The sequence below is a fragment of the Exophiala xenobiotica genome, assembly GCF_000835505.1.
Source record: "Exophiala xenobiotica strain CBS 118157 unplaced genomic scaffold supercont1.4, whole genome shotgun sequence".
Taxonomy (NCBI): domain Eukaryota; kingdom Fungi; phylum Ascomycota; class Eurotiomycetes; order Chaetothyriales; family Herpotrichiellaceae; genus Exophiala; species Exophiala xenobiotica.
The window spans coordinates 880,966-896,085 of record NW_013562491.1 but is presented as its reverse complement, the minus strand read 5'-3'; the positions used below and the strand labels follow the sequence as shown (position 1 = coordinate 896,085).

General features: G+C 53.2%; 5 protein-coding genes across 6 annotated transcripts; 4 read left to right on the top strand and 1 right to left on the bottom strand.

Annotated features, from left to right (window-relative positions):
- Positions 1-9: 9 nt before the first annotated feature.
- PV05_06502 (uncharacterized protein) lies at positions 10-1,745 on the top strand (the record flags this gene model as incomplete). The annotated part of the gene is made up of 2 exons (XM_013459249.1): positions 10-288; positions 327-1,745. The coding sequence occupies 2 exons, from the start codon at positions 10-12 to the stop codon at positions 1,743-1,745; spliced, it is 1,698 nt and encodes a 565-aa protein (XP_013314703.1).
- Positions 1,629-4,496, bottom strand: PV05_06501. Of its 2 annotated transcripts, XM_013459247.1 has the most exons (4): positions 4,130-4,496; positions 3,189-4,055; positions 2,689-3,058; positions 1,629-2,376 (listed from the first exon to the last, which is right to left on the bottom strand). In XM_013459247.1, the coding sequence occupies exons 2-4, from the start codon at positions 4,027-4,029 to the stop codon at positions 1,956-1,958; spliced, it is 1,632 nt and encodes a 543-aa protein (XP_013314701.1). In that variant the 5' UTR covers positions 4,030-4,055; positions 4,130-4,496; the 3' UTR covers positions 1,629-1,955. The 2 variants fall into 2 exon arrangements, with proteins under 2 accessions (XP_013314701.1, XP_013314702.1); XM_013459248.1 differs by having other exon boundaries at positions 3,189-4,496.
- A 745-nt stretch (positions 4,497-5,241) lies between these two features.
- PV05_06500 (uncharacterized protein) lies at positions 5,242-7,317 on the top strand. The gene is made up of 4 exons (XM_013459246.1): positions 5,242-5,685; positions 5,744-6,354; positions 6,402-6,819; positions 6,871-7,317. The coding sequence occupies exons 1-4, from the start codon at positions 5,380-5,382 to the stop codon at positions 7,069-7,071; spliced, it is 1,536 nt and encodes a 511-aa protein (XP_013314700.1). The 5' UTR covers positions 5,242-5,379; the 3' UTR covers positions 7,072-7,317.
- Positions 7,318-9,362: 2,045 nt separating this feature from the next.
- On the top strand, positions 9,363-12,274 carry PV05_06499 (uncharacterized protein). The gene is made up of 3 exons (XM_013459245.1): positions 9,363-10,593; positions 10,646-10,816; positions 10,866-12,274. Exons 1-3 carry the CDS (start codon positions 9,548-9,550, stop codon positions 11,971-11,973), a joined length of 2,325 nt encoding a protein of 774 aa, XP_013314699.1. The 5' UTR covers positions 9,363-9,547; the 3' UTR covers positions 11,974-12,274.
- A 382-nt stretch (positions 12,275-12,656) lies between these two features.
- Positions 12,657-14,552, top strand: PV05_06498 (uncharacterized protein). Its single transcript, XM_013459244.1, has 2 exons — positions 12,657-13,925; positions 14,088-14,552. Exons 1-2 carry the CDS (start codon positions 12,685-12,687, stop codon positions 14,479-14,481), a joined length of 1,635 nt encoding a protein of 544 aa, XP_013314698.1. The 5' UTR covers positions 12,657-12,684; the 3' UTR covers positions 14,482-14,552.
- Positions 14,553-15,120: the final 568 nt, after the last annotated feature.

The following is a 15,120-nucleotide window of genomic DNA, read 5'->3' as shown; positions in this document are numbered from 1 at the left end:
ACCCTGGAAATGGCCGACGTTGCCGAATGGTGCTATCCGGGCGTGGCTTCCTTGCTACATAGCTTTGTCCCGGTCATCCAAAGCGACAGCATACCACTCTACAAGCCAGGCTATTTTGGGGTGTATAATCTCAAGGCAGACAGAAGCCAAATGTCAGTCCCCGAGAAGTTTAATGAGGACAAACTCATCCTGATGGAGCCCCTTCCTGAATTCTGCCTCATGGACCGGTTCAAGTGGCAATTCCCTGGTCGAGACGAGATCACTACAGGATTCATCGATTTGTCAAAAGTAAAAATCCTACCTTGTGGCTGTCTTTTGCGACACAGGTCATGATGGACGCGATTCACGCCACGAGGCACAGCCGTTTGAGTGCCTGGGCAGACCTTCGAATGACTGGCTTACGCATCTCAAAAACCATCGACGACTTTTGGAAACTGTCCAAGACGCACCCAAAACCAACTTTCTGGCCTTCTGAAGGCGACGAGGAGATCAGACGTATCCGCAAGAGCATTGAAGTGTTTGTCGAGAAAGACCCTCTGCAGGAGATGAAGGAGGAATCGGCACGAACCCTCGGTCGTCCCTCCTATCCGTCCCCAGATCACCTAATGCTCTCGAGAAATCCAATGCTTTGTGGTCTGATGACATTTCAGCTCAACCTTCGCATGCAAACCATTGGCCAGGGCCTTGTTACCCAATGGTACGAGGTTCCGCAGTTGGCTTTCCTTTACAACCTAGTCCAACAAACGGCTGATCCGACTCTTTCCTGGCCTGACATGGAACTTTTCATCAGGATCCATGGCGAAGACCGCATCTTTGTCGGTAACAGACCTAAAGATGCCGCCCAATCGCTCAACAGGCTTGAGATCGTCACGGGAGTATCAGCGGCAGCGCGATTCGCTAACGACTCTCGACAGCGCAGCGACTGGCACCGACCTGATGGGAAGAAGGCCAGACATCTGGAGCCTAGTGCGACGAAAGTGGTCAACATCTTCCGAGAGCGCTACCAGGATGACAACCCCGAGAACACAAATTTCCCAAGTATTTGCAGTGCCAAAGTAAGCACATTCCTGGATGAACTCTCAGAGAAAACTGCAAAGAAGAACAAGTCGAAGAAGTCCACTGGTTTGGACAAGGGTAAAGAGCTCGCGCTGAGCGCTCTGTCCTCGCCTGATGAGTTTCTGGGGCGTAGATGGCAAAACACACATAACGTCGGACCGCTGCAGCTGCTAGCTCTGATCAGGGGGAAGCTTAGAGAGGAAGAACCTGTCCTTCTGTTCAACTACTTTGCCATGCATAGGCGCTCGGTCGAGATACTCCGCCTAATTCAGAAGAAGGAGCACCACAAGTTTGTCCAGTACTTTACCGAACGGTATATGCCCGACGACAGCTCCATCTCCAACCTCGTCCTCCTAATTCATCACGTCGCTCGTGGGTCCGCAATCAGCGGCCAGCAATTGGGCCTCACAAAGTTAAACAGGGATACCCAGGTGGTGAGCCGCATGGTTATGAGCTGCGCCGACGTCATGAGCGCGTATCTCGCCAAACATGGCGATGAGGTGGGCAGGGAACTGCGGACGTTTTCCAGGAATAAGAAATATCTTGCTCTTGCCATCGAGGATGGAAAGGCTCTTCAGAAGGAGAAGGAGAATGAGGTGGACAAGAATTCCATGTATGTGTTTGGATTAGAGCAGATGCTCAGCCCTCGACAACTCGAGTCACTCCGAACGGGGATTCCGATGGCTTGAGCGCACAGTCGACGAGCAGGGGAATATCATTCTGGTCGCAAGGATGAGATGTGGAATATGATATCCGGAATTGTGGGGTCTATCATGCTTTCTCACACACTCACACCCACCCACCCTATAGAGTTTAACGGGCATCATCCAATCCCATTCAGCATTAGTGATGTGCGGAAACCTGCTCCGTCGGCTTGTAGGTTTTGATGATGTGGTCTTCTAATCGTCGTCGTCGTCGTCGTCGTCGTCGTCTTCCTCCTGATCGACATCGACATCAACGGGTCTGCTTCCTTCCAACGGGAACCGTGCGAATAGTAACACGCCGAATCCGATGATGGCGACTGCCGCGTTCACGGTAAACACCAACTCTGTGCGGCCTATACTCGCGAAGGCGGCGAATATGACGCCAAATACAAATGTCGTGGATAGTCTCGCCATGTTTTCCACCAGACTCACGCCCGCAAGCGCATCCGTGCGCTCAGCGCTGGTCGCGCTGCTCCCGACCATCTGGAGGATTGTGCCCTTGGAAGCGGACCCCGTACCGGCGGCGAAGGGCAGGACCGCGGCGACTAGGTACATCTGCCAGCTCGTGTGGACGAAGGAGCACAGGAGTGTGAGGAGGCCGTCGGCGATGAGGGAACTACAGCATCACCAATGTTAGAACGTACAACGCGTTAGAGAAAACCAAAAAAAAAGCTCCGTTGTTGACAGTATTGAGATAGCCAGTGCGTAAGGAGGTGGGCAAAAAGATGTTCTTGACGGTATTGAGAAAGCTAGAGCGTGAGGAGGTAGGCCAAAACCTGTTCTTGGCTGTATTGAGAAAGCCATAGCGTAAGGAGGTGGGTAGGAGGATGAGAAGCAAGAGGAAGGGAGTGTGGGCCAGAGTGGAAGAGAGAGGAGAGACAGAGAGAGAATAGACAAGGACAAGGGAGGGGCATGGGACATGACATACCCACGGGTGTAGGTCAGGTCGAACGTGAACGTCTGCTGCTTCTTAACCTTCTGACTATCATCCTTGACGTCTTCCTCGTCGGTACCGGCGTCGGTGGAATCTGCTCGAGGTCGACTTCCGAGCAACGGTTCTCTCTCCGTTGCTTCGCCGTCAGCAGTACCTTCGGAGGGATTCTCGTGTTTCGGCCGAGCAAGAGTCGTTCGCTCGCGTTTGGTGTTGAATGTCCGACCGACGGAAATGAGCTTGGGAAATGCGAACGTCAAGAAAACACCACGCAGCATCGAATACATAAAGATCAGCCAGCCGTTTTGCTTGGTGCCAAAGGCAAAGACGTCGGTTGCGTAGAGTTGTAAGAGGGTTGGAAGGTAGCCTGGAGGGGAACTTAATTAGCATACTGGCGCATGCACGATGCCATGCCATCACTTGGACTCGATTCAAAAGGATTAAGTACCTAAGACAAAAAGGGGACAGAGAGAGGAGGGAAGTGCATGCAAACGTACCGGTAGCCAATATACCCAGAAAGACTCCCCAAGCAAGCAGGAAGGCACCATATTCCGTGCGCACAACGCCGTCTCTGCCTATAAACTTTCTGGGTGCGAATACCGCAAGTGGGCCCAGGAAGCGTCTCAGTCCTTTCTTCTTGCTCTTCCTGCCTTTTCCGGACTCGGATTCTTCCACTGTCTGTGGAGCGGGTGGAATATGTGGCAAGAAAAGAACGACGTAGGCGCATGCACTCATAAAAAGGATGAACGTCAGTCGGAATGGCGCCTTGATCCCGAACACTTCTGCAACGACACCGCCTAGAAGGAAGCCGATGGCGGAACCAAACATCATTGCGCCCGTGAGCCGGCCTAGCGCGGCAGTCCGCCCTTCGTACTCGACGACTTCGGTGATGAAGGTGTTCAGCACCAAAAGGTACCCGGAAGGACCGCCGATGATGCTGACGATCTGAGAGCACTGGATGATGATTATCCCGGTGCTACCCCAGACTTCGACGCCGATGTTCTGGACCAGCAGTCGCAAGGCCGGGAAGAAGACTTGAATGACCAGGGTGGGCTTAACGCCGATCCGTTTGATCAGGCTGCCGGTCAGAAAGAGGTTGAGTAGTCCAAAGACGGTGGTGCTGGCGCCCAGTAAGGAGACGGAAAGTGCGGTGGAGCTTTCAATGGGGTGGATGGAGCATCGGTCTGGCGTGTTCTCGCTGTTGCTGTTGCTGCTGAAGTCGTAGGCGTATGCGAGGATATTGACCGTGTGTAGACTTGGACTCTGGGACGAAGGCCAGGCTGAGGCTGAGGGTGGCGATGACGATGGGTGGTGCTTGTAGTAAGCGTCGCAGGTCATCAATCTGAAGACGTAGAGCAGAGGAACTTGAGTGACGCCGAAGCTCAGACTTGTCAGAAACGCGCAAAGTAGAACGAGATATCGGATTGAGTGAGGCCACCTAGGTTCAAGTTCGTCAGCCTCGTGGCCGACTCCAGACAGGTGTTTGGGTCGCTCGGGTGGAAGAGATTCCTGGATGGCTATGCTTTCCGTCATGCTGAATTCTTGGGATCTCGTCCGCGTGAGCATGAGTGACGGTCTCTCGTCGAAGTCCTCGCGATGAGCGTCCTCATCTTGTTGATGGTGTCTCCCGGAGGAGGTCCGCCGGTTGTCGGCGTGGGTATGGTGGGCGCTCATCGTCTATCTTCCTTTTGGCATGGCAAAAGTGTTGTTATTGTCGGTCTCACGACATCGTACCCGCCTTCCACGATGAATGAGGGCAGACAATACTATCACACTTGACTCAACTAACCAAACAAGCGTTTGGGTGGGAGGACGATGGAGGTTTTCGATTTACTAGCAATACAGAAGGCGTGTTATGTACAACCAGTCAGTGGCGTCGGATGGTCGGCTAGTGAGGACAAGTCCGGGCGTCTTACTCCGTATCGGCGACTGAGTGGTTGGTGATGGCGAGGGCTACTGATGCTACCTACCTAGGTACCTTTTGAACATGCTGTGTTAGACGACTGTCTGGAAGACCAACAAGAGCACGATTGTCCAGCTCATTGAGACTCGCCCTTATGCGAGGCAAATCAGGCGCAACGTAGGTAACAGTTCCCGAGAAAGAGCGCCAGGCGAGTCAATGGGGCTGGGAGACGATCAACCACCTGAACGCGATACAGCGAATCATTCACTTTCCCACTACCTGGCATCAAAGTCTTCGCTATCTGGTCAACGGTGATTAACTTTCTCAACGACGGCTGTCTTGCTCGCTGCAAGGTCTTCATTCTTATGGCGTGTCGCTGGACCTTTCTAGGAGCCACAGTGATGGCTGTCATGAGCCACCACCAATTCCATGGCTGTCAACCGTGAACCCTCCTTCGGGGGCCAATGCGATCAACACCGAGCTTCGTACTACTAATCAATAGAAGCAGTGCCTCCAAAGGCGGCTCGACTGCGTCCATCTGCCGACTGAAGTGGCGGGGGTATTGCGGCATCATCGGCACGTTCTGCGGAGTAACATCTACCCCGGGTTTAGGAAGCATCTCGATATCAGACACTCGCTACCCGTACGAAGACTCCTGGCCTTTCAAAGTCATCGCAGTACCGCAAACCCCCAAGCGAACGTACTGTGTATGCCGTCGCACCTTCTGCAGATCTCATGTGATACGCACCTCAGAATTCATTCCTTCCAGGGCCTCAAACGGGAAGATGTCGCTCCAGCCATACCTAGACCACCCAATCGTGCCGACGGCACTGTTTCTCACGGCCATATCATGCTTTGTGTTGTTCAGCATTCGCCTCAGGAAAGGTCTCAGAGATATTCCAGGCCCTTTCTTCGCCAGCATCTTCCCCTTCGACCGGATGCTGACGACATACTCCGGCCACCAATTCGCAAAACACCTTGCCTACCACGAGAAATACGGTCCAGTCGTCCGCATTGGACCCAAACATGTTTCGATTTCCGACTCTGATCAGATATCAGTTATATACAATATAACTTCGAAATTCAACAAGGTAATGGCAACCCACGATCCCCCTTGCCCAGCAATACTAACGGCAGCCTCTGCATTAGAGCAACTTCTACACCCTCTTCCACGCCAAATCTCCCAATGGCAACATCCCAACCGTCTTCTCGATTACCGACCCGCAAGGCCACAGGGACCTCAAACGCCCCGTGGGGGCCGCCTTCGCACTGAGTGCCCTTCTCGACCTCGAGTCGCTGGCCGATGAATGCACGGCCATCCTCCAGCGCAAACTCGATGGCTTCGAAGGCCAGAACATCGACTTCGGCACCTGGCTGCACTGGTACGCTTTCGATGTCATCACGTACATTACCTTCTCGAATTCCATCGGCTTCATGGAGCGAGAACAGGATGTCCAAGGCATCATATCCGCCATTGAGGGCCGACTGTTCTACAACTCAATCATTGGGCAAGTCCCGTCAGTGCACAAGTTTCTGCTCGGAAACCGCTTCATCTCAAGGTTGGCCGACATGATACCCACTCTTGCACGGTTGAACTCGTCGCAGTATATCGTTAACTTCGCCGGACAGCAACTGTCACGACGACAGACTGCGGCTGCGGAGCATGGGAAGAAGGATATCGTCGCGCGGTTCAAGCGGATCAAGGAAGGCGAGCAGGTCATTACCGACAAGGAACTGCTGGGCCATGCCGCTTCAAATGTGTAAGTCTCTCTCCTAGGGTTATCGAGCGAGGCTGATGTATGACTAGGTTTGCTGGTAGTGATACAACTGCGATCTCATTGCGAGCCATGTTCTACTACCTATGCAAGAACCCACGGACGTACAAGAAGCTCGTTGACGAGATTCTCGAGTGCGACGCACGAGGCGAGCTATCGGAGTATATCACATACGGCGAAGCTCAGCAAATGCCATATTTCCAGGCTTGTGTCAGAGAAGCTCTGCGCATGCATCCGGCTGTCGGCCAGCTTCTGGAGAGGATCGTGCCCGCTGAAGGGGCCACCATCTCTGGACATTGCTTGCCTGGCGGGACGATCGTGGGAATGAACCCGTGGGTTGCGGCCAGAGACAAGAAGGTCTATGGCGCGGACGCCGATGTCTTTCGTCCGGAACGGTGGCTCGAGGCTGATGAGAGGACGATCAAGCTCATGGATCGGAATTGGTTGGCGGTAAGCATCATCTTGTTTCATGTTCAGAGCCATCGCTGACGAAATGTCCAGTTTGGTGCCGGTGCGAGGACGTGTTTGGGCAAGAACATTTCACTGATGGAGATGTCGAAGCTCGTGCCTCAACTTCTTCGACGGTATCATGTCGAGCTGGCAGATCAGCAGGCCGAATGGACTTTGCATGACTACTGGTTTGTGAAGCAGGAGGGCTTGCGATGCGTGTTGACAAGACGGACCAGGATGGTTCATACCTGAAGTCCTGCATCTCAGAGAGAACAGCACGGCAAGGAGGGGCGACTGGCGGCCTGTTTGCATCAGAGGAGCACAATACATCGTGAGCCGTGGTCGTCTCTCGTGTTCCCTGACAAACTCACTTCCAAATCTCCACTAACCAGGAACCCAACCTTCGTACTTCTGGGAGAAAGTTTGTCCATGCAGTTATACGAGACTTCGGAAGTCTTTGGCTTGGTATGGACTGGGGTAAATTGCTGTCAAAGGTCCAAGATATCTTCCTCGTTCGTTCTGGGATGTGCACAGGTGACACAGTAAAATTTGGACGACAGCTCAGAGGTCTTTTCTGTGGTGACATGACAGGGAGTTGGTAGGTACTAGGGATAAATTAGATGGAGCTGGACCTTCGGGCTTCGCTTAACATACTTGCAACCACGTTTTTCCCCGGCCCGGAAGCGTGAAGTGATCAAACCAATTTCAGCGTGTTTGATGGATCGAGTCAGATCTTAGCACCTCCAAGGATCTCAGAAAAGTCAAGGCTTGCCCGTGATCAAGCAAACGAAGCATCACCGGTCCGTAAAGAATAAGAAAAGCGAGATTGGCTGTGGAGATGAATAGGGGGAATGATGAACGGTGAGAAGGGTTTAATTGGCTTGTTCACGCCACTCGGTCGCGAGCTGGAGGAGTGTACCATGGTATGCAAATTTTAGCGGTTCATCACAGATCATGGGTCGAGAAGAGTTGGATCCATAGCTAGAGAAAGCAAAAAGCAGTGGGATTCTTGGGCTTCGGCCACAGCACAGTAGAGTACGGAAGAGGGGCTGGCTGGAGAGACGCAGGGTGTACTGGCAGCTTCGAGTCTTCGACCGTCTCGTGCCTCTCGTGTTATCGAACGACCTTGTACCCCGTTCTTCTGCATACAGATATCATCCCAATCCTAAGTACCTAGGTATGGGTTCTCCTACCGTACACATCTCATGGGGAGTCATGAACCCTTACTGTGTAAGATCGACGTCCAGGGGGGAATGGACGGAGGTCGAGGTGCACGGAGGTGGTACTCGTAGCAACATCTGCGGGTTGTTGACCCCTGCAGACCCTCAGGCCCAGGGGTGGATGGTGATAGCGCCCGGGAGCCGCGCTGTGGAGATGAACTGTTATTCATAGGTACTGTAGGTTTGAAAGCTAAGCATCGTCAAGCAATCATGTCAAGACTCGGATACGAGGACGGCGGTGTTCTAAGGAGGTGATGGAGAGAGGTAGGACGCCTAGACGCGTCGAGGAGGGTGTCGAACGATGCGAGCAGAGCAGAGCATTTGACTACTGTGCGATATTGCCGCGGCGAGAAAGACGTTCTCTTTGTGTATTTGGAACATGAAGGGGATGACGATGTATTTGTCGCATGGATCGATTCTTGTGAGATGGTGGCAGCTGTCGAGATCTGGAGATGCAGTATCATAGTACTCCGTTTTAGGTGCCGGTAGAAGAAGGAAGCATCATGAAGGGTCGGCCAGTATGACAGTGAGCGACACAGTGACATACCAGCTCGCCAGGTAGTCCTGGAGTGTTCCGCTCCCGGTAACTCTGCCGATGGTCTGCCTGCTCCCTTCATCTGTCCTTCAAACTACACCATCACATTCTCCATATTCTCGACAACCATCAACCATCAATTTCTTTCATCTTCATTTCATCGATTCGTATCATCCATGAAAAGCATCACGATCCTCCTGGATGTTTGCCTACCCTTCAAGGCTTTCCCCTGTTTCGTCTCTCGCTTCGACTTCGGTTTCCCGCTCCGCATGGAGTCTCGACTTGTCCACAATTGGGTCTGGTGGCTCTGTTTTCCCCGATCCAGCAGCTCATCATCCTTAGGCGTGCTTAGGCTCTCATCTAATTTCCACCGGCGCAACACATAGCGACAAACAAGAGTCCACCAAACCGACTCGGGGTGCTTGGTTTCCTCCCCGTCGCCATTTGCCCCTGAGAGGCTGAAGCTTCGTGGTTGCTTCGCGTCTCTTGACTCGCCTTGACTTCCATACCTACCCTAGGTATGGAGTAGCCTTGGCTAAGATCGCGGTTCGCCTAATGCTTCCCCTACGGCCGACCTCTGTTATGCCGCTGCAACGTGATGTGGCTGACACCCACGGCTGTATCCAAAGATTGCTTCACGCTCCATCCACCCTACCTCAGGAGTCTTCTCCCCAAACGCGCTCTCTGCTTTCTCTCCACTGGGAGCTAAACTGAGACACAAACCCACCAGAATGCCATCATATCGTATCGGTCGGTGTCCGGACCCAAACATTCGTGGCTTGCATCAGCTCCATCAGGCTGACCACAAGACCACCACCACTGCACCAGAAGGAGATACTCCAGAATCTTGAGGTGATTGATATACTCGCTCTCTCCGTTTTTCTTGTCTGTTTTTCCCTTTCACGCCGTCGTCCTGCTTACCAAGTCACTCTTTTTATCTGCGAGCTCATTAGCTTGCGTCCATTCGTTCATAATGCGTTCTGTGTCTCTTTTCCTTGCCTCTGCCGCTTTCGGCCTCGCGAGAGCGTCGTGGACGGATGCCGATGTCACCGTCACCGTTACGGCAACCCGAACCCACAGTGTCTGCCCAGTAACGACAATCACGACGTGCGCAGCGCCCTCTACCATCCAGACCGGATCTCCCAAGTCAACAACTCTGAACAGTGCTGCGGCTTCTGAGGCTGAGAACAACTGGGCCTCTCAATGGGATGCTCAGAAGACAAACTATATCGGTCCATGGAACGACTGGAGTGTCTCTGCTTCCGGCGCCGGCGTACCTACCTGGACTGATTCGAGTTCGAGCCCAACAACTTCCGCTAGCTATAGCAAGCCAACTGGTAGTACAACCGGATCAAGTACCACCGGCTCCTGGTCTTCCCCACCATATGGCTACAACACAACTAGCACCACTGGCTCTTCGACAACCAAAGCCGCATCTATAACCACGAGCAGCTCGACTTCCTTCTCCGGATGCCCAACCTATACTCCAGCAAGAAACGGCTCCGACTTCTGCAACAACGCCGCCGATCGATCCAAGTGGTGCGGTGGTCAAGATATCACCTCCAACGTTTACACCAATGGATTCAAGACCGGTCGTACCGTCAGGTACACCTTGACAATTGACAACACCACCATGTCCTACGATGGTACCGCTCCAAAGGTCGCCTTGACTGTCAATGGACAAGTCCCAGGACCTGTCATCGAGGCCAACTGGGGCGACATGGTCGAAGTCACCGTCATCAACAACCTGAAGGACAACGCCACCTCCATTCATTGGCACGGTGTCCGTCAAGAAGGCACAAATGACCAAGATGGTGTTCCTGGTGTAACTGAATGTGCTATTGCTGGAAACGGTGGTTCGCGCAAATACACTTGGCTTGCGTCGTCATATGGTACCTCCTGGTACCACAGCCACGCTCTCGCGCAGTACGGAGATGGTGTTCGTGGTCCCATTGTCATCCACGGTCCTGCCACTTCCAACTACGATATCGACATGGGAACTGTCATGATTGACGACACGTAAGTTAACGAACCTGTTGAAGGTTGGTAGATTCAATTCTGACAATTTTAGCTTCGCCAACGCCGTTGGTACTCAAGCCGACCTCATCACCCACTATGGACCAGGCGGTTCTTTCAACACTCTCTTCAACGGCAAGAACATCAACCCTGTCGGTCCTGGCGGCGAGGCATTCCAATGGACTGTCACTCCTTGCAGGAAGCACTTGTTCCGCATCATTAACAGGTCAGTCTGTTTGTTTGCATTGTTCTCCCCCAACTAATTGCCCTCGCAGCTCTTCTCAGAACATGTATGTTGTTGGCTTCGATGCCCACAACATGACCGTTATTGCTGCCGACTTTGTGCCAATTGTTCCTTACACAACTTCAACGCTCAACATCGGCATCGGCCAGCGATACGACGTCATTGTTGAAATGAACCAACCGGTCGGCAGTTACTACGTCCGCGCTGTCCTCCAGACTGGATGTCCTTCTGGCGGTGCCAACACTGGTCTGGGAACTGCCAACGCCATCATGAATTACCAGGGCTCGAACTCTACCCCGATCACCAACACACCCATCACCAATGTCACTGCGGCAAGCTGTATTGATGAGCCACTCGCATCCTTGGTTCCCTTTGTTCCTCTGACAGCTGGTGATTCTAACCAATTCTCGTCATCTGTCGAGACCCTGCCAGCCGGTGCGGTCACCCAAGTGCAGACCAGCACCGATGGCCTTGTTTACCAATGGTTCATCAACAATGGTGTCATGAACGTCAACTACAGCCGATCCACTCTCGAGATGCTGGACTCTGGTGTCAACAGCAGCACTTTCAGCAACCCGGTTGTTCTGAGCCAGGCGAACGTATGGGTTTACTTTGTCATTCAAAACCAGTTCTTCGCCTCGCACCCAATGCACATTCACGGCCACGACGTCTCTGTTCTGGGCATGGGTACTGGCGCTTGGAGCAGTAGCCTCACCTCCACCTTGAACTTCAAGAATCCCATGCGTCGTGACACTGTCATGCTGCAGGGTTCTGCTGGCCCTGGAAACCCGGCCGGGTATACCGTCATTGGATTCCAGACCGACAACCCTGGTGCGTGGGTCATGCATTGCCATATCTTGTGGCACGTCGATGATGGTCTTGCCCTGCAATTCATTGAGCGTCCTGATGATATCGTCAAGGCTGGCTACACTTCCAAGCAATCCTTCAAGGATGAATGCGCTGCCCTCAACACCTACACCGCTGCCAACCCACAGTCCGTCAGGACCGAAGGCGAGTCAGGCATGAAGAAGCGTACCACCCTTGAGGCGCTTGGGGTCTCCCCCAACCTGTATGCTGGCCTGAAGAGACACAGCAGCCACAGCCACAAGAGGTATGCCGGCCGCCATCACGCCTACTAAGGGACCAGTCCAAGACCAGGATAACTTGCATGCAACAGCGAAAGGGGTCATAATGGAAGGAGCATATTAATGGACGCTTGTACGCTAGTCTACCTTACTTTTCATCAGTTCATGTCCAATTTTTCGTTCGATGTAGAACTGGAGGCACCCGTTTTGAACATAAGGTGATGAGTGCAATCTCATTGCCGTCTAATTTTGAGCATATATCTCTGCAGTCTTCGTGACATGACTAGGTGCCCGATTATGTGTTACGAGTACTTGTGTTGATGCTCCGACTGATACGACGACTCTTTGAGACGGGTCTCAAACGTTTTCCCCTGCTTTGGCCACCAACAGATCGTTTCTCCAACATTCGGTGTTCATCACGCCGCCAATAGATGGTCTAGTTAGTAAGCCTATGAAGCCCACAGGAGCACAGCCCAGAAATGCCCCTGTCTTGCCCTGTGTGCAAGGTCCCTCTTCCATGTGGAGGTAGTCCCACCTTCATCGTGGGGAAAGCTGGGCGAACCTCGACTCCAACAAGGGAAGGGGACTTCTAACGACCCCGAGAGTCAAGGCGATGCGATCAAGGATGTTGTCTGATGGACATTACTGTTTTGGGCATGGAGTGGAGGGGATTGATTCCAATATTTCTTCCACCACTCTCCATGTCTTGATGCTGACCTGATTCGATCCCACCATCAGTCTTCAGTCTCTTTGACCGACGACGAGATGGCTTCCAACCATGTCCTTTCCACGCTGCGATTAGACAGCATCGCGCCGTGGCGACTGGCCATTGCCGGCTTCATCGTACTCCCTCTCCTCTTCGCTCTCGGATTCTATCTATGGGTCACGCCTAACACGCTCAAGGACTCACGTCGGAAGCATCTTCCACCGGGTCCTCCTGGACTGCCATTTCTGGGCAACTACTTCGAACTGTCCAATGCGGAAACATTTCGATTCCAGGCCGTAAAATGGGCCAAGCAATACGGCGACGTCTTCTACACGAGGATGGGCGGGTCAGACTACATTTACCTCTCCTCGCCCACGGCGGTCAAGGAACTCATGGACAAGAAATCCGGCATCTACTCTTCCCGCCCACCGGCGCCTCTCGCCAGCGATGTCGCATCAGCCGGGCGTCGTCAGCTGTTCATGGCATATGGACCCCGGTATCGAGTCGTGCGCAAGATTGCCCACGCCTTGCTCAACATCAACGTGTCGACGAGCTACCAGCCCGTGCAGGACTTGGAGTCCAAACAGCTCATGTACGACTTGGTCCACGACCCGGAGCACTTCTACGACCACAACCGCCGGTACTCGAACAGCGTCATCATGACCGTGGCGTACGGTCATCGCCAGAAGGACTGGGACAGCCCGCTCACGAAGAAGATTTACACCGTCGTCAACAACTTGCAGCAGTTTTCCACCCCCGGGGCGTTTCTCGTCGACACGTTCCCCTCGCTCCGCCACTTCCCGCAGTGGATGTTTGGCAATTGGAGGAAGTTCGGCGAAAAGTGCTTCAAGCACGATTCGGCCATTTATCTAGGCCTGTGGGGTGATCTGAAGAAGGAGGTCGACGAGGGCAAAGCGGCGCCTTGCTTCGCAAAGGATTTCTACCTGAGCGACCCGCAGAAGGTGGGCTTGGACGAGCTGCAGGCCGCGTATCAGACCGGCGGCCTGGTCGAGGCCGGATCGGAGACGACGTCGGCGTATCTGAACTCGTTCATCCTGAACATGACGGGCAACCCTCACGTCATGAAGAAGGCGCAGGAGGAGATTGACCGGGTCGTCGGCGAGGACAGGCTGCCGGATTGGGCGGACGAGCCGAATTTGCCATACCTCAGGGCCATCATCAAGGAGTTGCTGAGGATGCGGCCGCCGAACAAGTTTGGCATCCAGCACTACACGACTGCGGATGATTGGTACAATGGCTTCTTCATCCCCAAGGATACCGTGGTCGTTTTGAACTGGTGGTAAGTCACTCTTGAGTCGAATTTTTTTTCTGTTCTCTTCTCTTCTCTTTTGGGTTTTTTGGTTTTTTGGGGGGGGCGGCAAACGAACTGGGTGCGCACGCGTTATTCTCAAAAGGGGATACTCCGTATAACATATACTGATTGACGATGCGCGGGAATTAGGGCAATCAACTACGACCCGGAACTGTGGGACAAACCCGAGGAATTCATGCCCGAACGATTCCTGACCTACGACCTCCCGGCGGCGGCCTACTTGAACATCGCGGACCCGAACCAGCGCGATCATTGGTCCTACGGGGCCGGTCGACGAGTCTGCCCCGGTGTGCATGTCGCCGAGAAGTCGCTGTATCTGAACATTGCGCGCGTGCTGTGGGCGTTTGACATTTCCAAAAAGGTTGCGAGTGATGGGAAGGTGATTGAGCCGAATGCCGCCATGGTCCCGGGCTGGATGACCATTCCTCAGCCCTTTGAGTGCTCCATCACGCCGAGGTCGGACAAGAAGAAGGCCTTGATCGACCGGATTTGGCTGGAGAAGAAGACGGAGCTTGGCGAGTAACAGCGAGGTACATGATGGTACCTAAGGTGGCTGTTGTGTGTGTGCGTGGGGAGGGCGTGGAGATTGATCACACGGCGAATCTGCGAATTCGCAAATTGATGGCTCCACTGATGTTGTCTGTATGTACATTGATCAAGTGCGTTATCATACCAATTGCGTAGCCCCTGTCGCTTGCAAGGTCGCCTGTGGTATCTTGATGTCCTGTAATTGTTCAGATGGCTACCATCGGCGTGCATCGCCTGCTCTGAGCACTCTCAGGTAGTTAGGTAAGCTATGCACGGTTGGCATGGGTATGGTAACGGCATACTGTGTACAATACCCCCCAAGATTTCCCCTTTAGGCCCATGTGGGGTCGAATCGATCAATGCTCACGATGGCTCCTTTCTCCAAAGGACGGGTCCGCCAGACGACTGGCGGGAGTCGTGCCTTGTCGTGTGTGTGCTTTGTTCTCGACCTTTGGTGGAACTGCGTCCATTCCGTCTACATACATAATACTACTTACCTACTTGGGCAAGCGAAAGCCTCTGTACTGTGGTAGGTACTAGTGAATAGCGACATCGACATTATCTAGGTCCCGACAAGGAGTATTTTTAGATCGGAACCACACCTGTACGTACTAGTAATACCTTACGATCGAAA

Coding starts and splice junctions, on each gene's coding strand:
- PV05_06500 (XM_013459246.1), top strand. CDS start 5,380: ATGTCGCTCCAGCCATACCTAGACCACCCAATCGTGCCGACGGCACTG. Junction 5,686..5,743: donor TAACTTCGAAATTCAACAAG/GTAATGGCAACC, acceptor CCTCTGCATTAG/AGCAACTTCTACACCCTCTT. Junction 6,355..6,401: donor GGCCATGCCGCTTCAAATGT/GTAAGTCTCTCT, acceptor ATGTATGACTAG/GTTTGCTGGTAGTGATACAA.
- PV05_06501 (XM_013459248.1), bottom strand. CDS start 4,365: ATGAGCGCCCACCATACCCACGCCGACAACCGGCGGACCTCCTCCGGG. Junction 3,059..3,188: donor TCTGGGTATATTGGCTACCG/GTACGTTTGCAT, acceptor GTTCCCCTCCAG/GCTACCTTCCAACCCTCTTA. Junction 2,377..2,688: donor GACCTGACCTACACCCGTGG/GTATGTCATGTC, acceptor GTGATGCTGTAG/TTCCCTCATCGCCGACGGCC.
- PV05_06499 (XM_013459245.1), top strand. CDS start 9,548: ATGCGTTCTGTGTCTCTTTTCCTTGCCTCTGCCGCTTTCGGCCTCGCG. Junction 10,594..10,645: donor ACTGTCATGATTGACGACAC/GTAAGTTAACGA, acceptor TGACAATTTTAG/CTTCGCCAACGCCGTTGGTA. Junction 10,817..10,865: donor TTGTTCCGCATCATTAACAG/GTCAGTCTGTTT, acceptor TTGCCCTCGCAG/CTCTTCTCAGAACATGTATG.
- PV05_06498 (XM_013459244.1), top strand. CDS start 12,685: ATGGCTTCCAACCATGTCCTTTCCACGCTGCGATTAGACAGCATCGCG. Junction 13,926..14,087: donor GTGGTCGTTTTGAACTGGTG/GTAAGTCACTCT, acceptor CGCGGGAATTAG/GGCAATCAACTACGACCCGG.